The 12,719-nt window shown below is 33.9% G+C and overlaps 1 protein-coding gene across 1 annotated transcript in view; it reads right to left on the reverse strand.

Annotated features, from left to right (window-relative positions):
* Positions 1 to 12,142, reverse strand: part of LOC128212033 (sodium- and chloride-dependent neutral and basic amino acid transporter B(0+)-like) — an 87,381-nt gene extending 75,239 nt beyond the window's left edge. Inside the window, exon 1 of the mRNA XM_052917253.1 lies at positions 11,317 to 12,142. Coding sequence (XP_052773213.1) covers positions 11,317 to 11,455 — 139 coding nt within the window. The 5' untranslated portion in view covers positions 11,456 to 12,142. The remainder of the gene's footprint in view (positions 1 to 11,316) is intronic.
* Positions 12,143 to 12,719: the final 577 nt, after the last annotated feature.

Consider the following 12,719-nt stretch of genomic DNA (forward strand, 5'->3'; position numbering starts at 1 on the left):
TGGGCTCCATTATGGATTATATAAATAATGGACCGCTGTCTATTGGGCATCATTATGGATTATATAAATAATGGACCGCTGTCTATTGGGCATCATTATGGATTATATAAATAATGGACCGCTGTCTATTGGGCATCATTATGGATTACATAAATAATGGACCGCTGTCTATTGGGCATCATTATGGATCATATAAATAATGGACCGCTGTCTATTGGGCATCATTATGGATTACATAAATAATGGACCGCTGTCTATTGGGCATCATTATGGATTACATAAATAATGGACGGCTGTCTATTGGGCATCATTATGGATTACATAAATAATGGACCGCTGTCTATTGGGCATCATTATGAATTACATAAATAATGGACCGCTGTCTATTGAGCATCATTATGGATTACATAAATAATGGACCGCTGTCTATGGGACATCATTATGGATTACATAAATAATGGACCGCTGTCTATTTGGCATCATTATGGATTACATGAATAATGGACCGTTGCCGCGGTGTAACCATGATTTTATAGGCGCACTAGATGCATTTTTTTTTATTTTGCAATATCATGTTTAACTCATTTGAATTTAATGATAAAAAAACAAACAAAAAACATGTGATTTAGGTACAGATACAAAAGTGTTAATCTTTACAAATGTTTTTTTTTAACTTAATACTTACGTCACAGCCACAATTTTCCCTGTAAAAACACCGCCAAAATATCGCTAATATGTTAGATATGTACTTAAAGCATATGGATATTTTTGTTTTAATAATTTAAGTAAAATGAGTAAATCACGAAAATATTTTTTTTTGCATGAACCTATATTTTGCGCCTTTAAAACAACGTCTAAATGATTAATTGAATGTCTCATTTCTTTCCGAGAGTTTCGTCTGTTAATAAAATATTCCGTATACAACCAACGAATGTTTCGGTTTGTTTTTCATGAAGGCGGTTATTACAGTTATTGATATCGATAGTTATGGTCTCTTCTCAATTGTGTCGCAAATACACATAATCACGTTTAAAAGGACATTCGAAGTAAGTGGAAATATAATATACGCAATTATATTGGTTAAAGAGACACAATAGTCGGTAAGCATAGAAACTGTCAATCCAGGATCCAGGCGCATGGCGACATTTTGTTCGTTTATAACGACAGTTTTGTAATATATATTAACAAGTATTACCCTTATGCTCGTAATAATTTAGATTTTGTTTCGGATTTTATACATACATCATCAATATGAATCGATGCTTTTCGGAATTAAAAAAAAAGGATGCAGCAGGAGCCATCAACAGTTATTCGATAGAGACGACATAAGGCCTACATTGCCTATTTTCGTACTGGCGCCCGCCGCGATGAAATACGAAACTAGCAGAAATCAACCCGTCGATCATATTTTCTATCGGCTTTCCTTTTGAAAATAGAGCTTTTTAACTCATAATATATTTTTTTTTCTCTCTGATTGCTGAGCAATATATACATTCAATGTCTAGACGTCAATGGCTTCTAATGACGTCGTTAATAAAAGAAAAACACCTCGAAGTTTACCCAATTCCAAATACATACAACTTTTAACATAATATTTTATCTCAGATCATAATTGCATTGAAACAAATCTGACAAAGAATCATACTTTGTCAAACAAGTTTCTAAAAGAATGTCTGGAGTAAAAAAAATGGGTTGTTAATATGTTTTTTAAAACAATTCCAGTGTCGGAAGGTGATTAATGAGTTTGTTTAAACTAAAACAATATAAAGTTCAATGTTATCAATTTCACAAATTATCACATTTGCGTCAGAATATCTGACTATATTCCCAAGCATTCGTGTTATATAATTTCCGCCAACAACCAAGAAGAAGTGATAAATCACGAGTAATTAGCGTCTGAGAACCGTAGGGATGTGTTCGTTCAATATAACATCCTAAACATTTGTCAACACCAGAGAACAAGAGCGCTGAACAAATGACACTTATTACAATATCAAACCAAATTGTTTGTTAACATGTATTACTCTTTACTCTACTTTGTTTGTAGCTGTAGTTGAAAGACAGACGTATATGGGGTCGCTTTTTTGCAACGATTGTACGACAAAATAAGACTTTTTCGGCGGGGCTGACACTCTAATTTATTGCGACCCCTGCAGGGAGCCTTCAACGATTTTGCTATGGTTGTACATGGTAGGCCGAGGAATTAATTACGTTTGTATAATTTTATAACTAACTGGACATTGTTATTGTTAAAGTTTAATTAGGAAATCTTTTCAAACACGACAAAAACAACAGACAGATAGAAGTGTTTTTCGTTCCTTAGCACGCTTCAAGATAACACGCAAACAATTCTATGATATATGTTTTACAGCTTGTCCCGTGGATGAAAATTCATATTCATTACATGACGGCATAGTTAATTTATAATAAAAACATTTTCCGCTGCCTGATATTGAATTTTTACGTCACGATATGGTTGAATACACGGCAGCTACGCCCCTTTGAAAAAAAAGAGATTTCTTTCAGAGTTGTTACCTCTGTTTATACTTTATAGTTTTCAAAACGACAGGCGATGTCCAGCCATAATGCAAAAACTTAAAATAAAATAAAGCCAATAAATGATTCGATCATAAACATGATTTTTATAGCGCATTGTTCGGTGCAAAGAATGTTTCTATTTTTAGTGTAAATATTAAGTACATGTAACCTTGAATAACTTGTTTCGCCGTTTGCAACAAATTAACAATAATAGTATTAAAAACGTACAACTGTAATACAAATTTCTGAAATATGATAAGAGATGGATTAGTAAACAGTAATAGCGTGTTTATGAAAAATCTTTTAAATTAAATATACACACGAGCCTTACTAGCGTATCTGCAATTACTTGAAAATTGCAAAAACACAACATTTCCAATGTATCGGGTCTAGCATATCGCAATACGTTTTTCGACATATTTTACACCCCTTATTGTACACGTGGATTGAACGGGAGTAATTACATGGTGTTTAATTGAAACCGATAAATTAAATTGAAGAAAAAATATTTAAACTTCCTTTGTATCTATGGTTTTGTACAAATAGAATGAAGGATTGACTTGCAATTTTAAATAATTGTTTGTCTACAATCTCCATTTGTAGAATTTATATCGAAATATCTACTGTTATTACTCAGAGATAGTGTTTCAAAGTGATTGAACGATGCAATCGTGGATAAGAGTGATTCACTGTGCATTACAAGGTTAAACTTCATAGACGGAATACAAAACAAAGCGTTTTACAAGATTGAAGATAACATGTTACAACGTCTGTTGTTTGCAATTTCGCCTTGATTATCCTCTTGGGCAGTTTCGCTTGCATTCTGCTGCATTATTTAACAAGACTGAACATCGTTATGGACATAATGATAAGATGTATTACAGCAATATTGTGTCATTTTAGATAACTGTCTACAGGAAGCATCATTCAAACAACGGGTTCTGCAAATGACGTTTATGACATATTTACACTTTTCTGTTACCATGATTTATGGACATGCAATGCTTTAAGTGATACATTTCATTACTTATTTTTGGAGTTTTAAAACATTCACCTATTTCGGAAATGAAAATGAGCAGGAATAATCAAAGACTTTGAAAAATGCTCCTCTCACACTATTTATATAAAAAAAAAATGGAAATAATAATAAACAAAACATCTTAAAGTCTCACATACGCTTATCACAGAAAAAATACAGAGTACTAGTCTCGTATATTTACTGTTAACGTTGTCCAGTTGTCTAGTGTTACCAATACTTTAATTCGTTTATACGCCTCGGTTAACTCACACTGTTCGTCCTTTATTCGTCTGAAGATTCATCACACATAAAATGATTGCACATTGTATGTTGTCCATCCTGTCGAAAGGCGAAGGGGATATAGTTATGGTATGCATGTGTGCGTCCGGACAATCTTGTCCGGAGAAAAACTTGAAAATCCTTGGAGGTATTGACTACGAACTTCATATACAGATATAACTCCTTCAGGAAAGGTGCGGTGTGTAGGAACAATAACTCTTGGGGCAGTTTTTTTTATTAGTTATTGGCCTTTGTTAATTTCCTACTACGTCTTTGAGGTATTTACTTTAAATTTTATATACAAATACATCTCATTTAGGAGAAGTGCAAATTCTTTGAGGTATTTACTTCAAACTTTATGTACAGAAATATCTCATTAAAGAGAAGCTGGTAGAACATTACGTAGCTAATTCCTGTAATCTGTAATTGTGATTCACCATGGAATAACCCAATTTGGGCCATGGGATTTTTAAAGAGCACATTGCAGGGGAGAATGCAGGATTGGACGTAAGAGGGGTTGTAACTTAGGGGACAAAACTCTGAACTGAAATATCTTTGATTGAAATCGTGGGCATGGGGTTTTCAGGTATTCCTCCCCCTCCCAAATTCTTGAAATAAAAAAATGAATTACAAAACTTGCATTTAAGGCGTATTTTATTACTTTGTTTTCCTTCATTGAACTTAAAGTAAACTTTGACGATATTACAGAAAGGGTGCCGAGTGCCCTTCTCCCTTGATCCTCTGGTGTATTATCACGTCTACGAATATTAACTGCTTTATAAGTTGAACTAGGACATCTGCTCGATATCTTACGTAGAAAAAGAGAGAATAAAGTGACACATAATCATTATAAACAGAATGCAATACAGGACGGTCCAGAATAGTGTATTTACAAACCGCCCAATACAGCGGTAAAAAGCTAATCATTCATTCCTTTAATGACGCATTAGACGTGGAAACCGAACCTTGGCCATATAATCAAGCAAATGTATCCTTGTTGTCCGTTGAGTGAGTATGTGAAGGTTATTATATTGAAATGCTAAACGTTGATATTAATTACTCGATTGTCCGTCGTCATCCTTAAACTGAATTTTGAGAATGCAGGTATCACGGGTCCACAGGTACACAAATTATTCCCTTGTTATTGTTGTTTTTTTCAATGCAAAGTAATGTAAACGAATATAAAATCACGAAGGAAAAGGTAATCATTCTAGCGAAATGAGCGATTCCTTTTCCCACAGTTAATAACTATGAAAACATACCTCAATAATCCTAATTAACCAAACGCTGCCGTTGTAAATGAAACTAAAACCTTATTGACATTTAGGTGTTTTGTTACATGCATTTCAATCGCAACAAGAACGAATAATCTGTCTCAAACCATTCCTCGACAATCGGAAAAAAACAATATTTTATAACAAGAAAAAAGACAAAAATAGAAGAAAAACAAACACGCATGACTACCACCAATGAAAAGTTTTTGTGTCCTTCAATATTAAAATATTTAGTATAGAAGTATTCGAAAGACATTGATGTTGATTATACTGTGACAATGTAAGGCATTTCAGTTATTATGAACACACTTTACCGTACTGAGTAAATGGATTGGAAAAGAATATGATACATCGTGAGGAAACAACATGGAATTACTTATATTGAATGACGATTCAAAAGAAAAAAAAACAACAACATTCACAAGGAATGAATTCTGCATAAAGCACATTATTAAAAACAACTTCCTTTAAGGGAAATTAATGGTAGGAGATTGAGCAACAAATAAGCAATTGTAATGGCACCATGTAACCTTCAGCTATTCATGATGGTTGGAATTTAAATCAATAAATATAAAAAACAACAACAATATACTTTGTCGTTATAAATTTAAACTGCGTTATCTTTTAAATTATATGTTTATAAAACGAAACAAAACACCGTCTACCACGTTTTATTGTGCAACGTTGAAACTATCAAGAACACACTTATGCAATTTATTAACTGGTCGTTAAGTTCAGCTATATCTGTGTGCGCCTCAGCCGTTGAACTTTAATCTGAACGTATTACGGGAATAATCATGCCTCGCACGTTGTGAACTTAGTCGATAGTTCAAATAAGAAAACAACTCCAAATAAGCAGAGTTCCTTTTAGCGATCTGCAGAAAATGGAGTGAGCGCCCCCGGTCTGCGGCCTCGCTGCGCTCCGCGTTTTATTCTGTACAACGACAAACGTGAACTATCACTTCTAATGGGTAAAAGTTCTCAAATCCACAGATGTGCAGCAAGGAACAAATTAAAACGGATAAAACTAAAACACTATGTAGATGCTCTAATTGGTTTTGCTCATATTCAGGATAAAACCTCTTAGATGCATTAACAGTGTGTGTATACCACGTGGTAAATTACGTAATACATGCTACGTTGGAAGGCAATACTTTGCTTAGCATGTAGACTATGAACAAAGATAATTTCACTATTTATTCACTATTTAATGTGAAATATAGCGCAGTCCATGCCGCTTACATAGCCCCGACAAAACACTCCGACAAACCTTTTCACCAATCCGCTGTCTGATGAAGCACTGTCAAGTCATTTTTATGGAAACAGTTTCGAAGTGTTTGCAGAAACTAACTACATAATCGAATTCCCGTTATTAAACGAAGGCGGCGCTCTTTGAACGGCATATAGAACCAAGAAGCTAAAGCTGATGATTGCGTCAGAGAAGAAATTTGAACATGTTAAAGCTGCTGATTGCTGCAGCGATGTTTTTAGAACCTGTTAAAGCTGTTGATTGCTGCATCGATGTTATTACAACCTGTTAAAGCTGCTTATTGCTGCAGGCAGTAATGCTATTAGAACATGTTAAAGCTACTGATCGTTGCATCGATGTTATTAAAACATGTTAAAGCTACTGATTGTTGCATCGATGTTATTAAAACACGTTAAAGCTGCAGATTGCTGCAGTGATGTTATTAAAACATGTTAAAGCTGCTGATTGCTGCAGTGATGTTATTAAAACATGTTAAAGCTACTGATCGTTGCATCGATGTTATTAAAACATGTTAAAGCTACTGATTGTTGCATCGATGTTATTAAAACACGTTAAAGCTGCTGATTGCTGCAGTGATGTTATTAAAACATGTTAAAGCTGCTGATTGCTGCAGGCAATAATGCTATTAGAACATGTTAAAGCTACTGATTGTTGCATCGATGTTACTAGTATTACAACCTGTTAAAGCTGCTGATTGCTGCAGGCAGTAATGCTATTAGAACATGTTAAAGCTACTGATTGTTGCATCGATGTTATTAAAACATGTTAAAGCTGCTGATTGCTGCAGTTATGCTATTAGAACATGTTAAAGCTGCTGATTGCTGTCACTGCTGCAGCGATGTTATAACAATATGTTAAAGCTGCTGCCTACTGCAAAAAAATCAACATATACGCATACCAATATGCTTACTTACATATATAGTTCATTTTCTGTAAAACCTTTTATGTAAAAAGATGTATTGGCCAATCCTTTGGCAAAGTGTTTGACTTGTATTGGAATACACATGTGTTGGCCCAAGATGGTTAAAAATTATCGTTTTATCCGGCAAAAGTTTCATTAAGTGAACATGTTGCAAAATTATTTCAAAATTTAAATTGATTAGGTAAATCAGACGTGTTTGTTTTTAAAACAGGGACTACAGAAAACTTTAAAAAACAACAACAACCAGAGCACGACTTAGATAGGACAATATTTATTGGCAATCAATTAAGGAATGAATTGCGGGGTTGATGTCATTATCGGGGTATGAACGCAATTGGGTTGGTCAATGTGTGTGGAGTCTTCGGACTCCACGCGTACTTTGACCAACCCAATTGCGTTCATATCCCCGATAATGACATCAACCCCGCAATTCATTCCTTATATTTACACCAATAGTCCATTTATTTTTAAAAATGTTGATCTGTATTTTACGGGACCTGCAGACACAATACAACCAATAACAAGACCAATCGCTTTCAGGTATATTGTTATGCAATGAATTACGATCCGAACATATCCGAAGATGTTGCGTTCATCGATTGATGAACGCAATAGCCGAAAGGCAGTTCATTTAAGGAATGGAAGTTGAGGTGTAAATATTCATCTAAGGTATAAAGTCGACTTTCTCAAAGATGCATTTTTTCTCCCAAATAAGCAGTTTAAGCAGTTACTGTACCACGATTTATACACTTGTTATATTTTTGCGAAAGGATTAATACATACAAAAGACAATGGTTCTTATGACATGTTACCATGTTTAATATAAAATAAAGATGCAGACTACACTGTAATTCTACCTTATGAGACGATCCTTGATCTACATAAATATTTTAGGAACCCCCCACCCCCAGGCATTTAATATCTGTGCGTTTCAGTAATTTTATACACGGTTACAATCTTGTTATCAGTAATTGATATTTTCCATAAATGCATTATTTAGTAAGTAGTTCAAGGGTTTCACTGACAATTTATGTTTGTTATATTGATTATAAATACGAGTATCACTTTAACTGTTCATAAAAATGTTTTTACTAGGAATATCCCAATCAAAAATGAATAAAGTCCAAAACATATTGAATCTTTTAAGAAGATTTATAATAAAAGCATTTATTTTATATCTGTAAACATGTATCTAATGCGAACAACACTGTTTTCGCTTGCTTTACCAGGATATGTGATTCCCTGTGTATATTGTGACAACCATATTGTTTTACTGCAAAGCTTCAATTTCGTGAGTGACATTTCATGACACCACAGACATCTATTTATTGAAAATATTGAACAATTAGTCTAAAAGTGGATGCACGAGTGTCATGACACTTGTTCATGTTTTATCGACAAAAGCCTGAACCAGATCAATACCCTAGGATGACTCACCCGGTAGTCTCTCTGGGGAGAAGGAGAAAACTGTAAACAGTATCTAAATAGCCACATGTTACGACTTCGGTTTCTTATAGAAACACAGTGGGTTCATCTATAAATATGAATTAAAGTGACACTCTTATTCAAAATCAATACAAACACATGTATAACAACCATAAATTTTGACTGATAAACCTAAACTACTTACTTAATAATGCATGTACTGAAAATATAAACTACTTAAAACAAGATTTTTACCGTGAATTTAATACTGGAAAGCGCTAAGTATTAAATATTTACTGTGGTTTACTATGGTCTTATATATTTATCAAATTTTTCTCGGTATCCTTCATTAAAACCATTTTGGCTGACATTTATTCATCCTTTTTGGAATATTAAATATTGTGGTAAATCTTATTTGGGAGTAAGCGTGCCTTTAAAGTTTTTAGATTTCATTTAAATCCTTTGAGTTGAAATTGGGGCGGGGGTGAATTTTTGTTTTTTATTTTTCTTAGTTGACTGTTTCATCATTAAAAATGTGTTCATGCTCTTTCTAAGTGTATAAGAGACCATATGCATTTGTTTCAAGACAATCCACAAACATGATAATTCTCCATTTTTTTCACGTGAATGTTAACATCGACACAAACTAATAAATAAATTATGTGTATGATAATAATGATATGAATAAAAGACGTTCCCGGCCAGAAAAGAGCATATACATAGACACCAGACAGTTCAATTTTTTTATTTGATTCGGCAAAATTTATGGGGCGGCGGAAAAAAAGAGGGATCGGGCGGGGATGAAAATCAAGCAATTAATTAATAGTCGCCTAATCAACGATACCATCACAGCTCGTAAGATCAATAATTTCAGTTTAGTTTTTATTGAGTAACATTATTTAAATTAAACGTTTTACTTGTAAATACTTAAATTAATTTAAACATTTTAAGACATAGTAAAGTTGTCTTTGTTTATGTGTTCATTCGAAGCAAAATATTGCCTTCCGGCGGTGCATTAATGATGCATTTCATTACGTGGGATACAATCAGTGGATATGATGGCATCAGTGTCTCCCAATTGTCTGGTAAATTGAAATGACCGTCTATCCGCCACATTGTTGATAATTTCTTTATAAGAAAGTGTCCTTTTATTTATCTTAATAATTATTATATTTGTACATGTATTTAGCAATTATAAACCTTCGAAACAATTGCTAGAGAACCATAGCGCGAAATTGATTATAACACATATTATTTCTGGATCATTTGTGTAGATTAATTCCCGACGGCATTGAATTCCATGTACAGGAATGAGGATGGCTACGATCAATATATTTAATTTAAAACTTGACCAGAGCACTGAAATAATAAAGACAGGGATGATAATATTGTTGGCGCCATAGTGTTGTTTCCTTTATAAGCTACAGTCGCAAAGATGTAACGAGTTATTATTACCAACGTCAAGCATGATCAAAAGTAATGGGTCATTTTGATCATCATGATATTGATCTCTTGATATCCAACTATGGATTTTGTATATATACCTCAAAGCGACATTAAGTAAGAGCATTACTTCGATATATTACCGAAAAGCATACAGTTATTCTTTTGAAGACTTAGACATTCATTTCAACCTTGAGGAATTAAAACGGGTAGAGAGAAAATGTTTATGTTGTTTTTCAAGAGACACTGGAAATGAATTTATTTCATATGTATTTGTCAAGGTATTGATCATTTTCGAATTAAAAATGTTACACGATACTATTTCATTTATCCATCTACTGACAAGTTAATAATTAAACTAAACAAATATACAAGAAATCAATATAAAATTTATCCACATTTATATCAAACAGTAAAACGCCAATAGTTGGCCTTCTCATTAAAATAATTTTAAGATTCTACATGTAATTTTAATATCCACAAAAAACATCCAAGTAAACAAGTTCGTTATAACAGCATTTTAGCAGAGAATAGCAAAGCATTAAAAAGCCGATTTAATGCTTTAATATAAAGATTAATTTCACGTTCCATTCCGAACGGATATTAAACTACCATTGTTTCTATGCTACGTTATACATTGCCCATCTCTTCTATGAAATGAATATGCATTTGAACGGATTTTTTTATTTTAACACCAATATAAGCGTTCTTGTTTTTATCACATACAACCAAATGTTTTATCACAATCGAAATAATTATCTTATACTATATAGTTTTAGTGGTAAACATTTTTGTCGAATAAGAAGGAAGTATTTCTAATGTTTTCAAGTACATTTATTTCAGTAAATCAGCAGTAAGTCGCTTTTGATTTAAATCAGGTAAAGCGGCATATAAAAACAGTGGCTGACCCATTTCGTAGGTAGTTTACCCAATGAAATGTTGACCACTAAAAGTTCAAGATTGAATCCGCATAACCATCTATCTTGTGTAACATCATCGGACACCTCTAGTCTACGTTATGGTTATTTATTAAGTAAAATAGAATTTAAATTCTGTGGTTGCCCACGATGCTTGTGAAAGAACCTTCTAACAACCTTTAACCGTTATATAAAGATGAGTACAAAACAATAATCACAGTAGTACATACCCGAATGTTTGTGAATGTAGTAGGGGAAGCTGGTGACCCCGTGGAAGCCAAGGGTATACACCGCTAACAGCGAGAACTGGACGAGACTCCAGCGAGCCGTCACCAGGGTCGTCTCCATGCCACCGCCGCCCTCCGTCATACTTCCGGTGCCACTTCGTTGGTCCGGGCGCACAGAACGGTATCACGTGAAATTAAAACACTGTAATCAGCAGAGAGTTGATAGAAAACAATTCACACCTTGTAATGCTTTTAAGAGTAAAAGTATACGGCACTATTTATTAGATTTGTTGTATTATGTATTACTACTCTGTTTGTTTAATGCTATGTTTTCTTACAATTTAGTTTGTCATAAACATGTGTCGGTACTTGACAAATAACATGATCAAATGTTAATATATTCTGTTTATTGCAATATCCACAAAACATTAATTTCCACGCATTATCGTTACCCTCCAAAGAAGTGATTGTCTAATTTCCTAGAAAAGAGAATATCACTTCACATACTACGCAAATGAGCTATCAATTCGTAATTGCGACTAGATCCTTCGATTTCTATTCGTTTATAAAATATTTCTTCTCTGCAAGAGATATGCACATCCCTTGTTGTGTTTAATTCCCACGAAGAAAAAAAAAAGATAAAAGATAACGATCTTCTTTAGCTCCGAATGGAAACATCAATGGCTCAACGCTCTAAACGAGTTAATAATATCATGTTTTGCATGTTTTCAAAGCATGTATTGGAATTCAGTTCCGAGTCCGATCGATTACAGCAGTCAGACAGAGTTCCGTGAGTGGTTTAATTCCTCTATAGTGGAATCGAGGGGGACTCGTCTTGCTAGCAAACCTTCCAGCTCTGTGAATTCATAATCGAGCAGGGTTTGTCCGGTGGACGAGAACAGGCGCAGAGAGTATAACATCCCGGTCTGTGAGCGAGAATAATCGATACCCATTGATTCCAGCGAAGCGGGGTTTTATCTCCGCCTAATAAGGAATGTGTCAAATGAGGTTTCCTGATTAGGGGAGTCTAGATGAACGGAGATAGATGTCTACTGTTAATTGTTTTCCAAGATTTTTGACGCATAACAAACTGATTAGGGAAGGCTCAATGGGGTGTCTTGTACGGAATCCTATTAGAGCCATCACAATCCCTGCCTCTCGGCTTTTGGAAATGTCCAGGAAAAAATCGCGACATTTGTTTGTTACATTTTCGCATCTTTTTTTATTTCAAATTGGTAGTACTTTGTTTAGAGAAACTGTTATGTTAAATATTTCATTTGATATTCGATAAAATAAAGATACGAGATATGACATTTGCTTCGGTGCCTCTTCTTTAATAAGTCTTAAAAAAACCTGCGAAATTTCTTTTTCCATCGGCTCATCTTTTTTTCAATATCTATCGAGAA

This window comes from Mya arenaria, chromosome 12, assembly GCF_026914265.1.
Source record: "Mya arenaria isolate MELC-2E11 chromosome 12, ASM2691426v1".
Lineage (NCBI taxonomy): Eukaryota > Metazoa > Mollusca > Bivalvia > Myida > Myidae > Mya > Mya arenaria.